Source organism: Acanthaster planci, linkage group LG03 (assembly GCF_054643075.1).
Source record: "Acanthaster planci isolate LZ-2023a linkage group LG03, COTS_SCS, whole genome shotgun sequence".
NCBI classification, from domain to species: domain Eukaryota; kingdom Metazoa; phylum Echinodermata; class Asteroidea; order Valvatida; family Acanthasteridae; genus Acanthaster; species Acanthaster planci.
In genome coordinates this window covers 9,646,067-9,663,415 of record NC_141779.1, presented here as the reverse complement: position 1 = coordinate 9,663,415, position 17,349 = coordinate 9,646,067, and the positions used below count along the sequence as shown (strand labels likewise).

The 17,349-nt window shown below is 41.7% G+C and overlaps 1 protein-coding gene and 1 long non-coding RNA gene across 2 annotated transcripts in view; one reads left to right on the top strand and one right to left on the bottom strand.

Moving 5' to 3' along the window:
- LOC147799620 (uncharacterized) overlaps positions 1-17,349 on the bottom strand; it is a 34,482-nt gene that overhangs the window by 6,635 nt on the left and 10,498 nt on the right. Inside the window, exon 2 of the long non-coding RNA XR_015424948.1 lies at positions 10,278-10,542. This is a non-coding gene — a long non-coding RNA (uncharacterized LOC147799620). The remainder of the gene's footprint in view (positions 1-10,277; positions 10,543-17,349) is intronic.
- LOC110986662 (beta,beta-carotene 15,15'-dioxygenase-like) lies at positions 3,834-16,618 on the top strand. The gene is made up of 11 exons (XM_087135174.1): positions 3,834-3,992; positions 6,639-6,860; positions 7,459-7,609; positions 7,839-8,097; positions 8,228-8,367; positions 9,282-9,497; positions 10,302-10,548; positions 10,854-10,956; positions 13,769-13,854; positions 14,925-15,042; positions 15,228-16,618. The coding sequence occupies exons 2-11, from the start codon at positions 6,743-6,745 to the stop codon at positions 15,377-15,379; spliced, it is 1,590 nt and encodes a 529-aa protein (XP_086991300.1). The 5' UTR covers positions 3,834-3,992; positions 6,639-6,742; the 3' UTR covers positions 15,380-16,618.

The following is a 17,349-nucleotide window of genomic DNA, read 5'->3' as shown; positions in this document are numbered from 1 at the left end:
CACTGAGGAGAGACAAGTGTCGCATCAGAACAGGTGGCAACCCTCTCACTTCGAGTACTTACCTGTCCCGGTGGCTTCTGACACCAAAAAAGAGTCAAGTATGGAAGTCGATGAGCTTGTCGGAACTAGCATCAAGTATGGATTCAGATAACGGTCAACCATCGCAGTTAGAAGAAGAATGCTCACCCACCACAGTCAAAAAGAAGAGTAACAGCATTATGGAATTTAAGCGTGACCATGATTTTTATGGTCCATTAATCCGATCCCCCAAGAGGAATCAAGATAGTGATGCATACGAATTGGCTATGGCTGAGAAGCGCATAGTTGTTCTTGGCTATGGTACGGCCGTCTACAGGGATCCCTGCAAGAGCTACTTCAGACACCTCTTCTCCTATTTCACGAAGCCCTTACACGACGCCACCGATAACTGTAGCGTGAACTGGCTGCATCTCGGACAGGACCATTTTTACGCCTTAACGGAAAGCAGTTTGATGTGGAAGGTAGATCCTCAGACCCTCAAAATGACGAGTAAGGTAAACGTGCATTTGGGCCTTTAATCTTAATGATCATTTTGGTTTTGCGCTAACGTTTCTATGAAGAGTATTACTAATGCCAACGAAAATGTTAAGTTATAAACAAGTAGAAAAGGATCTTTTTGAAGGTTGGGATAACGTACCGGTTGCAGTGAACACGTCCTCTGCACACCCATATTACTGTGACGATTACGTGTACGATAACCTGTGGAAGAAATATCATCAAAGCGCAACTTACAAAAGAAGACGCGTTTCTCCACTACTGTCCAACCCTCAGGTTTGAAAATGCAGGCAATATCATGTGAGCAATGGGTTTAAAAGTTACTTTCCTTTGCTTAGAAGAGGAGGCAAGAAACTGGTTGACAAACTACATGTACTTATTTTGGATTGGCAGGAGGTGTTTGGAAAGCTTGTTCTCGGGCACAATTCATTCCTCGAGGCCTATACCATAAACATTTACCAATCGATCTCGTTGGTAGGCAAGTTCAGTGCTAATGTTGCAGGTCGATGCAACATTTTGCTTGGTGGTTACTTCAGTGAATGGTATAAGCTGCCCTTAAACTGACTCTTGAACGCTATCTTCTACTTGTCTAGGTAGGAGCAAGCAGTCTAGGTTGCTGGAAGACCGGGGTAGCAAGTCAACAACAAATTAGCACACAGGACTAGACGAGACGGGATTGTTTTGTTACAAACACGAAGAAATCGGGAATATTGATTTACGGCGTCACAGAATTTTTGACGTGTGTCATAGGAATATACAGTTAATTAGAATGTTTGTGCAAGACGACAAGTTTAATATCCGAGGGCTCTGTGCGCGTCTTTCAACAGGACTTCCTTCTTTCTCTTGTACTCTCACCAGGCGTGGTGCTGTCCTTAGTGCTGGAGGCAGAGCCGACCAAGAACCAGTTCCTTCTCGTGCTTGACGCTCGGACTTTCCAAGAGTTGGCCTGTGCCGAGGTGGAAGACTTGTCTTTCAGGATTCACGGATTGTTTGTCGATCAGCTCTTTAATTTTGACTGCCATCTTACTCCTTTTGGAACATCCTTCAGATTCCCGCATACACAATCAAAATCGCTTGATCTTGCGATCGACTTCATTTGTTTATGGAAGTACGACGATAAGTAGAAAATAAAAATAGAAATATTTATCCAAGACAATCTAAACTCCCAGGGGTTAAAGATAATTGCCAAGAGTGACAGGTAAACTTATCGTCATCGACACCACGAACTGCCACTCAGGAGTGCGTGAGTGCGCTGCATTTGTATGAAATTTCAGAGAACCGAGTTATTATGGTTTTCACGAAGGGACACCAAGTATACAGTGCTTCACACCTGGCGTGCATCCCGTACATTTTCGTTTTCACGAACTGATCTTAATCCCACCACCGAGTGAGGCAACCAGTATGTGGATGGAGTAAATTCATATCAAACCTTTTTCAAAGCATTTTCCTCCGCATTCACGGTATTGCCACAACAAGTTTGGGTGTCAGCTCGTGAAAACAAAAATCAGTCTATTTCCCGTTAGTGCCGACGTGACGTACCGAGTGCTATGGCAGTTCGTGAACCCGAAGTTGTTGATGGCGCAGCTCTCACGAACTCACACCCACTTGAGTTGTATACTCGAGTTATTTGACTTGGACTCGAGTTGGACTGGCTATTTCTGTGACTTGTGACTTGACTTGCAGCTATCTGTTTTTGACTTGTGACTTGACTTGGACTTGCAAAACATGACTTGCTACCACCTCTGCCCACTTGAGAATAAGTGTCAGTTCGTAGTGTCGGTGGCAATATATACATGACAGAAGCTAAGTGAATGAAAGGAGGCTCTTTGAGTGGCCAAAAGGTGTAGAAAAAAATTTATGTGGAATTTATTGCTACATACAGGTTACCATAGCTGACCATTTAACACTCAAACTACAAAAACCAACATATTCCATGAAGTTTTATGATGCTGACGTCATTAAGCTGGCCGTTGATGCAGAGAGAATCTAGAGATGAGAAGGCGCGTCTTCAGGTATTAGTTCGCCGGTTACAAACCTCTAGTCTAGAGTTTTCATGAAGGGATCCGGACAAATTCTGCCACGGGGGTGATGAATGAGAAGACAGAGTTTTAAGTTGGTCACTTTTTGAATTCTGCCCATTTTTGGGCCCACATTGGCAACTTTTTGACACACATAGTAAGCTGACACCTGAAATTTCAAAATACAACAATTACAGAATAATGGAACAATCAATTGCGGAGTGATTAATTTCCATGACATTCATTTGTCTGTTCGTGAAACTCAAAATCCAAATTGCACCTTGTTTGAGTTCGCCGGACAATTTACCCATCCATGCACACTAAATTCGTTTCTTCGTGAAAACTAAAAAAATGTAAATTTGTTCCTTACTTGAGTTTCATTATCTCGAAGATTGTAAGTTACTTTGACAAAATAACCTGGCCAGGACGGTCGGTGCAGTACACTGAATCGATTCTGCCTTGAAAGAATTCCGAGGAAAGAAATTATTGTGGCTCAACGTCATACAGATGTCCGACTTTTTCCAACTTATTCAAGTCCTTATACGGTGCTTTATCTTTCAGCGACTAGGCTATTTCGTTAGAGTTTTCAAGAAGGAATTTTTCGTCAGAGTTTTCACGAAGTTATCCCTTCGTGGAAACTCTGACAAAATAGCCTATATAGTCGTCGAAAGATTAAGCGCTGTATAAGGACTTGAATCAGTGGAAATGTAGACATCTGTGTGGCGTGGAGCATTTCTGGTTTATTACGGCTTAATTCAAGTTTTGAATTGTCACTACAATCTATAACATGTACATGTATCTATAAAACTGTTACCGTAGCTTGGCGACTTTTGCGCAAGAAGGATTTATTCTGGCAATTTATAAAACAAAACAAAAAAAAAAGTTTTAAATATTTGCTATGGAGAGAAAGAGTTTTACAGAAAAAATTATTTCCCTTCAACAGGACGAAAATAAAAGATATATTTACGGTAACAACAGTATGCATGCACAGTAAGCCTAATTGATGCAGATACGGAATTGAACGGACGCAAAACTTGGCCTTATATTCCACTGTCAGTGACTGACACCGCCATTAAAAATACCGAGCTACATGTTTGAATCGGCATGTACAATGTAGAGTACATGCACTGCTAATGCGTGGAGCGGTCAAGGAAGCCGGATTTGCAAAAACGAAGTGCGTAATTACGTCAGAAATAGATTTTTTCCTCAGTTTTACTTGTCCTCATAGGAGTAGCATCCCCCGACACCACCATGTTTTGTCTAGTACTGGCTCCCCGTCTGCCCTATTGTTCTGGCTGCCACTATCTGTGTGGACAATTGGATACCCTATATTCATTCATCCATGATTCATCATCCCAGCATCTTTAAGGAAGAGGACGCACGCCAGTCAAACCCCTAGCATTAGTACTTTGCATCTCTCAAGTGTCTGCTGCACCTTTGGTAAGTTTCTTACACTTTGCCACCTTATTGACGCCTAAGGTACAGCCCTTATATCTTGCTCATGTCACCATTTTCTTCTAGTTTCATTCTTCAGGTTTCAGCCTATCCTTGATAGTTTTTTCCTCTCTTACCAAGTTTTGTCCAGGAATAGATTTTAATTCTTGGACCCTTTGAAACCTTTGATGGGTGTTAAACTGTGCTCTGAAGTTATTAAACCTATTTTGGTCCAATGTATTAACATCTTGGGGTAGCAACTTTCTATAAGTCATATGAACTTTGTTCAAGGTTTTGGAGGAATAAGTTTCGGTCCAAGTTAAAACCGTCCACACAACGCGCCAACACGTTCAGTAACGTCAGGGCTCCGTCAACACACCTTCAATTTTAATTGACGAATTCAACCAGCATTTATAATTCAAATAGTACACCATTCATAACCATGCAGCCACCTGCATGCCGCAATTAAAAGACACCCTCTGTTGTCCATGACGAGGTAATTGCATTACCGCGCATCCATGAATGGTCGAGGCTCGGAGAAAAGGCAAAATGGCGGTCATCTATCCTGCTTAGAGATACTTTTCGTGTAAAAACCCGTTTTACACCTTCAAGACCAAAGTTGCTAGCATTCATATTCCATGTATGAATTATTCACTTTGATTGGTGTTCATGTCCTTTTAGCTTGAACACTTTCTATATTTGTCTTGCCTTTTTCCCACTAAATTGTTCCCATTCGAATAATGTATCATGAAGTCAGATCGTTAATCACACATTTCATTTGACATCACATGGATCATGTCATTGTCCTTTGCTGAGAACTTGCTGGAGCAGACAGTTAAGCAGACGGACCAAAGGATTTGCATACTTAATGAGTACACGAGCCTATGCGGTTTCTTGAGTAATAATCCCTTTTCCTTTATGCTGCAGGGAAGTGGAAGTAAGCCTATGCATGTACGATACCCCTTTTGTGGTTTGCACTATTCACGCATACTTTTGAACATGTGCAACTCATGCATTGGATAACTCTATCTCCACGGTAACTGTTGCAGTGCTCAGCCCTATCAGAGCGCTGGTTTTTTTTAGACAACTTCACAGCTTACCCTTACTCGGGACTAGGATTGAAAATTGTATCCCCGGGGTAATAACAGTAGTGTAAAACGGGCAGGAGTAAGTTCGCCCGGGGGGAGCATCAGATGCACAGGGTTAATTGCAACGATCCGCCTGAAAATATCGCACATAAACGTGCGCTTTATTTGTGGTTTTGACCAAAGTAAACCCAACCAACAGCATGATTAGTAAATAACGCTGGACCAAAAGTTGTAAAAAAAATCAGATAAACACCTGGATCCACACAAATTATATACCTTTCGCTTCTTGCAAAATCAGTTGGATGAGTAATACTGAAATACATTTAGCCTAAATCTTGTAATCAGCTGATTTCTGTTGACCTCTGCAGAGATCCGGCAATGGTGTTTTCCAACGGAAGAGCTGAAGGTACCTTTTCGATAAACAAAACAGTTCACTGCGCGGCCTGGTGTCCGTGTACGTAAGTTGTGAAGAATTCATAACAGAGCGGACCCAAACCGAATAGTGTCAGTAAAAGCCGACGAAGCTTTTCGTTTTAAAGGATTGTTGAGGACAAAGGCTCCTTTCAATATGCGCGTCAACACTTGCGCCGAGCTTTGCGTATCCGTCAAAATCGCTCCCGGGGGATATTGACGGCCGAATGCAACGCACACGTGTGCTAATGCTATGCCAATGGAGTCGATTTTTTGGGTCCGTAAAAGTGAAGCTGGTTAAAACGTCCTCTTGATATCTTTAAATCCTCGACTTGTGGAATCCGTGAGACTTGTTTTAAATTCGTGACAAACCCCAGCTCCTTGGTCAAAGTAGCCTTCGCTGTTGTGTTTGTCTTTAAAAGAGCCTTTTGAAAGCATTTTTTACTGCACAACTGTTTGAGGATGGACCATATGCTTTCCTATGGGAAAATGGTGCTTGAGGGGAAACTAGTCTGCATGCATCGAGGAAATGTCTTGGAGGCGCGCTATTGTGAATCGCCCGTATTCACGTGAAATATGAACTGTACGGGTGTTGATGAGGATGTGATACCTATACTAATGAAAATCCGATGTCTTCTTTTTAAATTCCTGAACTCTGCACATTCGCTTTCGCGGCCACCAGGAATTTAATCCTCACGCTTAACATTGCTATGCTTTCACTTTACAAGTACATGTACTTGTTTTGAAAGAAAGAATTTATCAAATTGCACACTTAAAACGTTAGTTTGATAAGAACACATACCCTTGTCTGTGCAAAGTGGACATGGACAGCAGCTTCTTTCTGTGAAAATCGACGAGTTACGTTTGTCATACATTTTGTACATACCGGATAATTTTTACCGGCAGATTCAAAATGGACGGACAAGATTATTACTCCCTCTTGGCTTGACCTCTAACTGACAGTTAGTGCACACTTGCACATGCGTGGTGAGCAAAATATACCGCCAGCAATCTCCCTGCTTTACTCAAGCGCGAGTAAAATGCTTTCCACGATCCACCATTGGCTATTGCTCGTTATTTATCTGTAACCGTGCTCCTACAGCCACCAGTCAATGTACTAATCGTAATGAGAACATGATTTTCCCCTTCCCAGAATCCTTTGGCAACATTCAACGACTTACCATCTTGGTAGCCATTATACACATCTCATCAACTCTACATAAACAGAGTAACAATTCGTCACTTTGATTCGGGTATATGTCGTCTGGGAGATCTAACTGTGCTGATGATGGAGAGGAGGTGGAATGCCCTTTTCGCCAAATTCTGACTTCTATTCATCGAGAGAGTCATGAACCTCGACGTGCGAACGTCACCGGTAAGCTGAGAGTCGTATTTTCCAACGGTGATTTCTTGAAGGATGACATGCATCCATTGCTCCATGGTTTTAGAAGTCCCTCTGTCGGATGATCAATGTATGTGTCGGGAACTTTAACCACCACCCCCTGCGCTCGAGGCCAGTACACCCCCTGTGTGCCCACCTCCCCTACTCAGAAATTAGAGAAGGAAGAAAATCTTGTGATGGTCCGCCTTGGTCACTGTTTGAAGTGTTACCAATCTCACTGGGTGCCCCCTCCAGAAATGAGGACCCCAAGTGCCCCGCTGCAAAATGTACTCCAGTTAACCACTGGTATAGTTACCTCTGCGTATTGTCACTATTACCTACTGTCACTACATGTACTACATGGGCATACAGAGAAATGAAAGAAAGGCAAAATCCTGTCACTGTTCTTGGGGTGTTGTTTTTACTTTCAAATAGTCACTTGCCAAACGCTCTACTGGTACCTTCTCTTGTCAAACTTCTCCAAACGTCTGTACAGGGTTTACAATTCACCGGAATGGGAACTCCCAGCCCTGAATGTCGTTGCGTGTTGGTACTACAAACTCCTTGACTTTTATTTATTTATTTTCTTTAGGCGAGATCCCAAAGTGGCTGAAAGGCTCGTTTCTCCGTAATGGGCCGGGGCTCTTCGAGGCCGGGGAGCAGGAGGTCGGTAGCTTTTTTGACGGCTTCGCTCTTCTTCATCGATTCATCATTGAGGACGGACAAGTGTCGTATCAGAGCAGGTGAATCCCTGTCAAGGCAACAACCCTCTTTCTTTAAGTACTTGCCTGTCCCAGTGGCACCCGACACAAAAATGAGTCAAGTTTGCGGAAAATTAGCTTGCGGGAATTTGCTCCTTGGTTGAAATGCACACTCGGCTCAGTCAAAAAGAAAAGAGAAACCACTGCCAAACTGAAGGTAACCATGAGGTGACAGTCCATCTACCTCTCCTTTTATCTGATCCCTAAACAGGTACCTAGAGAGTGATGCATACGAATTGGCTATGGCTGAGAAGCGCATAGTTGTTCTTGGCTATGGTACGGCCGTCTACAGGGATCCCTGCAAGAGCTACTTCAGACACCTCTTCTCCTATTTCACGAAGCCCTTACACGACGCCACCGATAACTGTAGCGTGAACTGGCTGCATCTGGGACAGGACCATTTCTACGCCTTAACGGAAAGCAGTTTGATGTGCAAGGTAGATCCTCGGACCCTCAAAGTGACGAGTAAGGTAAACGTGCATTTGGGCGATATTCTCGTGGTGATGGTCACTTTTTTCAAGATGATGTCTCTTTGAGATTACATTATTTTAATACCTGCAGAGTTTTTGTAATGATATGAAGAAAATCTTCTTTCTGAAGGTTACGATCACTGATCACGTAGCAGTGAACATGGCTTCTGCGCATCCACACTACAGTGACGATGGTTGCGTGTACAACATGGGAACAACCTTTGGGAGAAATGTCACATACAGTATCATCAAGACGCCACTGGCCAAACAAGATGTGTTTCTCCTCTACTGTCCAACCCTCAGGTTTGACATTGCAGGCAACATTTAACTGTTGTGTTTAAAAGTTGCTTTGCTTGCTCGACTGAATAGGAGGCAAAAAGCTGGTTGACAAATAACGAGTTTTGGATTGGCAGGAGTGCAGTTGGAAAGTAACGTCTGGGCAAGTTAGTTAAATTTCATGGGTTGTGAAGTGACTAGGTCAAATACAGAGGAAACTGGTCAGTTTTTCATAACTTAAGCTCAGCATGGCCTCCATTCCAGGTGAGATCGTGACGCCGTCAGTGACTTGAAAAGGGCGTGTGGGGGATGACCCCACCCCCCCCACACACACAAGTGGCTGATATATCCCCCCCCCCATCCCCGGGATCCCCGCCCATGATCTTGGGCAACATAGGCCCCTAACTGGAAGAGCAATGAAAAACAGAAAAATTTTATACCGATCCAAATATATAGAAAATTAGGAACTGTATTCTGAGCACTAATTGCTGACGTCGTAAAAGGAAAAGAACGCCCTCTGGTGGTACAACAAAAACAGCTATGCCACGTTTGAGATTTGTTTGATGTACTTTCATGAAATTTTGTGAGTTTTCATAATAATGAGGCGTCATCCTGGAAGTTACAGAAGGGAAACTTTGAGACGTTCAGTGTCCTGTTTATTTCACCCTGTCATTTGATAAGTGTTTCTTCGGAGATCTCATCATACACAAAATCAAGTACATTTTCCGATGACACACATCGAAATTCGGTGACGTCATCAAACAAAAATCGGTGTTCGTGACTCAAAAAAAACCCATCTCGTCAAGTTTACAGTGCCAGAAAGTTGAAGAGAGTAAAGGTTCTTTCACATGAAGGTAACACAGGCTGGAAGTCCATATAACACGATCGTTTTCTTCGCACTTTTTTGCAGGAGACAACGAGGAACCAATGAAAGGATCGAGGGCAATTTGCCGTATACCAGCCTCTTCGTCGCTGTATCCCAGCTACTTTCACAGCTTTGGAATGACTAAAAACTACATCATCTTCCTGGAACAGCCCTTCGTGGTGAACGTCCTCAAGATTCTCACCGCCAAATTGCGGGAGGTTGCCCCGAGTACCTGTCTGAGCTTTTATCCCGAGCAGAAGTACGATGCAGATTTCCAGGGAAAAATATTTTTCAGATCCAAAGTTTGTTCAGACCCTTAGTTCGATACTTAGTTTCTCCAGTTGCTCCAGAATAACTTATTTGGACGTCAAGAATGCTCCATCCAATCCAAAATCTTATAAGTTTTGGTCTCAAATTACAAGGGTTGATATTTTTTGTCTTAAAAAGGGTACCGACGAATGTTGAAGTCAGTTTTCCTAAAACAGATGCCTGAAGAGATGAAGCTGGGGCCTACAATTAATGATAGGCCTTTCGAAGAAAAAGCCAGATATGAAAAAAAAATTATAAGATATGCACTCCGTTCAATTTCAATTCCACTTCAACTTACGGTTGCGCCCGTGCTTATGCATAAATGAATTCTTTTTATAAGTCTTGAAGTATTCCTGTGGTATCTGATGGACGAAAACACAGGGTAGAATTCTGCAGAAAAGAAGTAAATGTACACGATACACGTATACAGTTCTTCGATTTGCATTGTTCGCGCCACCGTTTCCATGACAGGCGTGTTAAAAGATGTCGACAGGATATCGTAAGGAAAGTGTCTTACGTCGCTGGGTTCAAACACACGAATTCCCTATAACACAGAAAATTTATCTTCAGCAACACCAGGTTATGAGCTTGCATTTCACAGGATGAAATTATACAAGTCGTAATTGCTTCTGACTGGTTTACAAACTGTTTTACTCAGCCAAAAATTGCTATTGACAATCCTTTCTGCAAAGCAGGTTCATAACATCGGATAGAGGACTGTTTGTGTTACCTGATACTTGTTTTTGCAACTCAGGTCCCGTTTCTATCTCGTGCATCTGCGCACCGGCGAGGTGGTGTCCACCGAGTACCTCGCCGATTCCTTCTTCTGCTTACATTTCATCAATGCCTACGAGGAGGATGGACACATGGTCGTCGATCTGTGCCGCCATGCTGATGCCAACATAATGGACAGCGCTGGTCTGGAGGCAGCGCGAAGAATGGTTGCCTCAAACGAAGAAGACTTGCGGGCGGTTCGCTTCGTTCTGCCCTTGGACCTGAAGGTGAGTCAATTGAGGTTTCGCTTAGTTCAGGGAATGAGATATACCATTTCGATTCGAAGGGTTATGAAGAATCACGTGGGAAATTATAATCTCCGAAAAAGACTGCGCCTGAGTGCAAACCGTTTGAACCCCTTCCGGGGTTCCAAAACGTTTCGTTTGACGTGGCTTTTACTGGCGTTAGCAGGAAAGCAAACGCAATATAGTGCCAACTTCAGCAGTGGGTCTAGACCAAACTCGATATTCTACATCAGTATGGTCAAGCAGAATATTATACATGTATATTGGATGTGTTTTTCCTAAACTAGAAGGATACTAAAGAACTTGTTACGCTTGCCGGTAGCCGAGCCACTGCTAAACTGATTGGTCCAGGCAAAGTTTTCTGCACACACGAGGATCTTTCAGATCAAAGTGAGTTGTTCAGAAATTATTACATAAATCTAGTGGAATACACGAACAGTATATTTTGAAGACAGAAGCAGCAGGTAAACTTATAGAGTTCGGACCAACTGCCACAAAGAATCTACATTCAGTATTTCCACAGTATGGGTGATTCACAATGGAGCGCCTCCAAGAGTTTGCAACGCGTTGGCCAATCACAACGCGCGAAATTTGTCGACCATTTCCAGACGTGCATTGGGTCGACAGATTTCGCGTATTGTGATTGGCCAACGCGTTGCAAACTCTCGGAGGCCCACTACAGTAAACGGCCGTATTATTAAAGGGTACAACGTGAATACACTGGCTATCAGAGGAGAAGTTGTCCTCCATCACAATAGATTTGTAATGATTTTTATGATGGGAGTGGCTGAGACTGATTCGCTCCGTTCATTCCAAAATTGGTAAAAATTCCAAAATTGGAAAGCGCGTAGTTTCACTCTTTGTACAACTTGGAGGGCGCATTAATTATTATTATTTTTGCTTTGTGTACTCCAAGTGCCCCAACCCTTCGGTTCCCCGCTCACATCAAACGCCAATTAATTGGTGACTAAGGATCATCTCGAAGCTTACCTCAATGGTTAATTAAATCCTGGTTTCCATACGCGATTTCAAGACGGAAGCAGTCGTTTACAAACCAGAGAGACATCCGCCATGCCAGCGTCCGTGTTTGCACGGGCTTAATATAGCATCTACGCAAACATTCAGTCGGCCAATCCGGGCGAATCTTAATAGTACGCCTCCAAGAGTTTGCAACGCGTTGGCAAATCACAATGCGCGAAACCTGCCGACCCTCTCCAACGAGCATTGGGTTGACAGATTTCGCGCATTATGATTGGCCAGTGCGTTGCAAACTCTCGGAGTCGCACTGCTGTGAAACGCCTGTATTAATTAAGTTTAATTAACTTATCCAACTTTGCCGTGCTAGCTCTATGAAGCGCCCTCGTAACTTTATTAGTAAAAAAAATCAAACGAAAATAATATACCGAAACTAATTTAAATAGGACGAAAGTGATATCAATCTAAAACGAAACAAATATACAAAAGACGAAAGAAATACATATAGGACGAAACTAATACATAAAGCACGAAACTAATTTATATGCAGGGCAAAAGTAGTTTAAAGGACAAAGATGGTCTGTATAGGACGAAAACTAATAAATATACTACAAATTCATATAAAATGACGAAACTAATGAATATAGGATGAAAATAATATACACAGGACAAAACTAAGAAATATAGAACGAAACTAATAGATATTGGATGAAAGTAATAAATATAGAACGAAACTAAAAAATATAGAACGAAAATAATAAGTTTAGAACAAAATTAATAAATGGGACGCAACTTCGACGCCAGACCGGTTGTGATATGGAGCAAAATGTAACATCTTATACAAGATGAAAACGTAAAATATATAAGCCATCTACCGACCGGTTCGCGGACGTCGTGCCGCTTGTGCGCCATACCCGGTTTGGAGAGTTACACGGACAACATTAACACTCGATGCCCCTGTATACAAACCTGTGAGATTTGTCTATTAAAAAAAACAAAAACATGTAACCAAGTAAATGCTTCGGAATTTTCCTTGCTAAATTTCACTTTTTGAGATATGCCATTACTTTCTGACGGTTGTTGTAACTTTTACGGGAAAAATTACTGTTTCCAGTAACTCTTATGGAGCTCTTTCAATGCCACTCTTGATGATACGGTGGACGTCATATCACACTTTACTTGTCAGAGAGATTTGTCAAAAAGAGTGGAACTGTGATCCTGAACCACGGCTCAAACGTTGGAAAATTGAAAACGTTCTAGTACGAAAAGTTCATGTGGTTGAAAACATCCTTCAAAACCCTGCTTTCCGTGAATTAGTTGCAACAAATGTTATACCCACTAGCAATGGGCCTAGGCCTGCTGCTAGTAATGCCAGTGGTACTCGCGTAATGCCTGACACTGGTAGCAATGTAAGGACCCGCTTGTCACTACCTGTCTTTCTTTCGCCAATTGGGCGTGCACTTCATCTTGGGGCGGCACCCTGTCCTATTTATTAGTATCGTTCTGTAAGTTTTTATAGTTTTGTTTTATTTTTTAGTTTCGTTTTATATTTATTACTTTCATCCTATATTTATTAGTTGCGTCCTATATAGGCCTATGATTAGTTTTGTCCTATTATTTTCGTTCTATATTTATATGTACATAGTTTTGTCATTTATATACGAATTTGGTCGTATATTTATTAATTTTCGTCCTATATAAATAATCTTTGTCCTTTAAATGTACTTTTGTCCTATGCATAGATTGGTTTCGTGCTTTATGTATTAGTTTCTTCCTAATTTCTTTCGTCCTTTATATATGTTTCGTCTTAGATTTATTTCACTTTCGTCCTGTAAATATTAGTTTCGTCATAAATATATTATTTTATAATATATTATACTAATAAAGTCATATAGGGTGCCCCATACAGCTGCGCCTAATTTTATGTCCGCTGTGATAAGGCGTTTCTGTTATGATTGCGTACCGTCGTGGATCGCTTGGCAATACTGCCCGTGTTGAAACTATGCTTTTATACGTGCAACCACTTTGGTACACTGACAACCTAGTCCTCAGCAAAAAAGTTTTCCGTAGCTAATGGGTCTTAGAATAAGCCGTACGTCAAGCTAAATAGAGTTTAATGGAATTTATGTTACGACAAATGGAGGGCATTGAGGGCATTGTTATTGTAATCGTGCGCCTCCTTGTCAACTTCGAAATGCGTTTTAACCATGCGTTCATGTCTTCACAGGAATTGAGCTACCGCGAATCAACTATGAGAAATACAACGGCCGACCCTACAGGTATATATACGGGTTGCCAAACAATCTGCGCGAGGTAAGTCAGAAACCATGTAATGCATGAACACTTAATACAATGTCATTTCTTGGAAGTGTTTGGGTCCACTGCTGGGCCGTTATGATTTACAAAGTCAGAATGGTACTCTTTGCTTTTGTTTTAGGCGATAGAATTTTGGCGATAGAAGTTTGCTTGACCACCTCAAACATACACTGCAAAAACTGTGGCGTTAAAATCAACACTTTTTGGTGTTATCAGATGACCACACCATATAGTGTGTTTACTTTAACACCGCGATGTTACTTAGCACACCTATAAGTGTTATCTATAAGTGGATGGTGTTAGAAATAACACCAAGTAACACCAAATTGAAAAGTGAAAAGTGTTGGTGTAGTCCTGTGATAAATCGGGGTGTCAAATTTAACACACCAATTTTTGCAATGTATCAGTACTGCAGGGAAGTCCTGCTCTCTCTGTGTCAACGACTCTCATCACAAAGCAGCGGGCTCGGTAGAGAAAGCACAACGTCATCGTTTTAAAAAATAGACGGCGATGTCCAATTGGCAATTTTTTAATGTCGATTTTTAAAATTATTATTCAACTTGTGTGACATGCTTCCACGCTCAAAAATAAATCATTTGTGTCAAGTGGAAGCAGGAATCTCGATTATTGTATTTTGCGTTTTCACGAATAGACGCGAACATCACTGCCCGATGAGCAAGAACAAAACCGTATCGCATAAAAAAAAACGTTGATCGACTGAGATTTTCGCTTTCACCAAAAGGCACACGATCTTTGTTACGTTCATAGATCTGCGCGCGTAAAGCGTATTCGGGAAAATATACATTGATCAGTAAGAAGGGCATTAATGTATAAAAGTGTGGACTTTTATTTTCACAAAGGGTCGTGCACCTTTCCTTGGTATTTTTTTTTTTAGCTAAGTAACCACTTAAGTAACCGCTGCATGTTATAGTTACAGGGTTTACGTAAAAGTTTACTTCTCAAAGAATCATGAAGGTTTCCTTCTTGCACACACTTGTTGCAAAGTATATGTAGCAGTTTCAGCAGTTTAGGCTTAAAAATGCTAATTTCTACTTCTACTTTTTCAGATCGTAAAAATAGACACAAAGACAAGAACCCACTTGACGTGGGGTTCACTGTCCGGGAGCCACTACCCATCGGAGGCGGTGTTCGTTCCCAACCCCGACGGAGTGGCGGAGGATGACGGTAATTATGGTGCAAAGTATCTGTCGAAACTCTAGACTTGACTCAAATCGGGATCTCTGTGACGTCTTCGTTTCTGCTTTACAAGAAAAAAAGGTCACTGATAAAAAGAAGACCAAGTAAAACCCCCACGGAGGCTGCACGTGTTGGTCACCGTGACTTTGTTCACTCTCTTGTTCTCTCACCAGGCGTGGTGCTGTCCTTAGTGTTGGACGCAGAACCGACCAAGAACCCGTTCCTTCTCGTTCTTGACGCTAGGACTTTCCAAGAGTTGGCCCGTGCCGAGGTGGAAAACTTGCCTTTTGGGATCCACGGAGTGTTTGTCGATCAGCTCATTTAACTGCCATATTACGCCTTTTGGAACTCTGGATTTAGGCTTATTGTCGAAGAAATAAGAACCACATTCACAGTTTATATTAATTTCTCGATCATTCAGGATGGGTTTGAAAGATTTGAAAGCCATCATATTCTGTGAGGATCGAACCAAACCAAACGTTTTGATTCCGCGGACACATTACGTCGTTTGATCTTGCGAACGAGTTCATTGGTTTATGGAAGTACGAAGACAAGCAGATAGCACTAAACACTAAGACATAAATATTTGCTCACAACATTCGAAATTCCTCAAGTGTTAAAAGTATATCAAGAGTGGAATGCCAAACATAAGGAATGAGGGAAACTTCATAAAAGAAAGGACGCCCTCTGTGTATGTAACGGCAAAAAGATTTTGTTTATAAAAATTAATGTGAAATTTATCTGCTACATTTTACCACAGTTGACCACTCGAAAGAGGACAAGTTACTCTGCGACGTTTTATGATAATTAATTACGTCATTGAACTGGACGTTGGTGAAGGGAGAATTTGGAGATAAGAAGACGCGTCTCCAGGTTTCAGTTTGCTTGTTGCTAAACTTATAGCACATCAATACACTTCGTCGGAGATTGGCCGACGGTATCAGGACAAATTTGGCCACGAGGCGTTCAACAGTGGTTTGAGAAAATTGAGTTTCAAATTCAGTTTTGAGTCACTTTTTAAAACTACTTCGCCTGTTTTTAGAGCAAATTAATGTTGACTACTTTTTGATACAGATACAGTGAGTTTCATGTGATCTCAAATTTCCAAAATGCTCAATTACAGGATAATGTAACTATTTATTGCGGAATAATTAATCTCTATGGCACTTCAGCTGTTCGTGAAAACTTTATAACGCCTACATGTCATTTATTTTGGTCCCACTAAATGCTGTGCTTTCAACAGCAATAAACGATGAGCTCGTCTCTTCGCGAAAGGTGAAAATACGATGTAGGTGGAATTTCCCTTCTGATTGATTTTTGTAATCTGGACGACGGTAGACCAAACTGATTTGGACAAAGTAATTTGTTCAGATGTGCCTTGTAATTAATCCACGTCATCGATTGTGGCTGGAAAAAGAATTTCAAGAAAAAAAAAACCAAGTACATGTGGATCCTTTGAAGAAGTAACAGCAAGAAAAACGATGTCAAGGGAATACTTACTTGAGGGAGGAAAATTAATGTTTCATAATATCAACGAAATAAAGGCGTGTACATGTTTATTGAATTTTGATGTAAAAACAATTCGCCTGTTCCTCTTTTGTATTTACCTGGCCCTTGGGGGATTCACAGCCTTGGGCAGGGCACGTCACAAGTTAACCACTATTGCCTTTAAATGTTTGTCCTATTTCTAGAAATTAATATCAAATTCGGATGTTCCAGCAGAAAACAAGCCTGAACGTTGGGGTCCAATGTAATCTTGTTCTTGATGTAAACCGGCTTATCAAATATTCGGGGCAAAAATGAAATACTAGTATCAGGAATTATTGAGGAAAACGAAACTTCTTGTTCTGCGGGAAACCACACGGTAATTTAATTTTCTCGAGAGAGTAACTTGTTGGGTTGGGCCGGGCGAGTTGGTGAATACCTCCTGTCGGAATGATGCGATTATGGGTTGAGAGGTTTTCCTGTTTATGATATGGCCTTGCACAAGTTGGCTCACAAGTTTACTGACGTGCGCTCTAATGTCCTTTTAATCCGTTTGAATATGGCCTGTTTAGTGTTGAACAGCAGCGGCAGATTGGCTGGGGGGTGAACCCCCTGCTCTGACATAAAAAAGGTTAACATTTAGAAAATAGTGAAAAAAATGAAGCATTAGACTAGTGCACCAATACCACTGTAAACAATGTATGTAATGTGTAATGTCTTATCGTTTCCGCTTGTCAGCAAAAAATGACATCTCCGGCCTGACCCCCCCCCGTAAATTTCCTGGATCCGCCCCTGGTTAGTCCTGCGTGG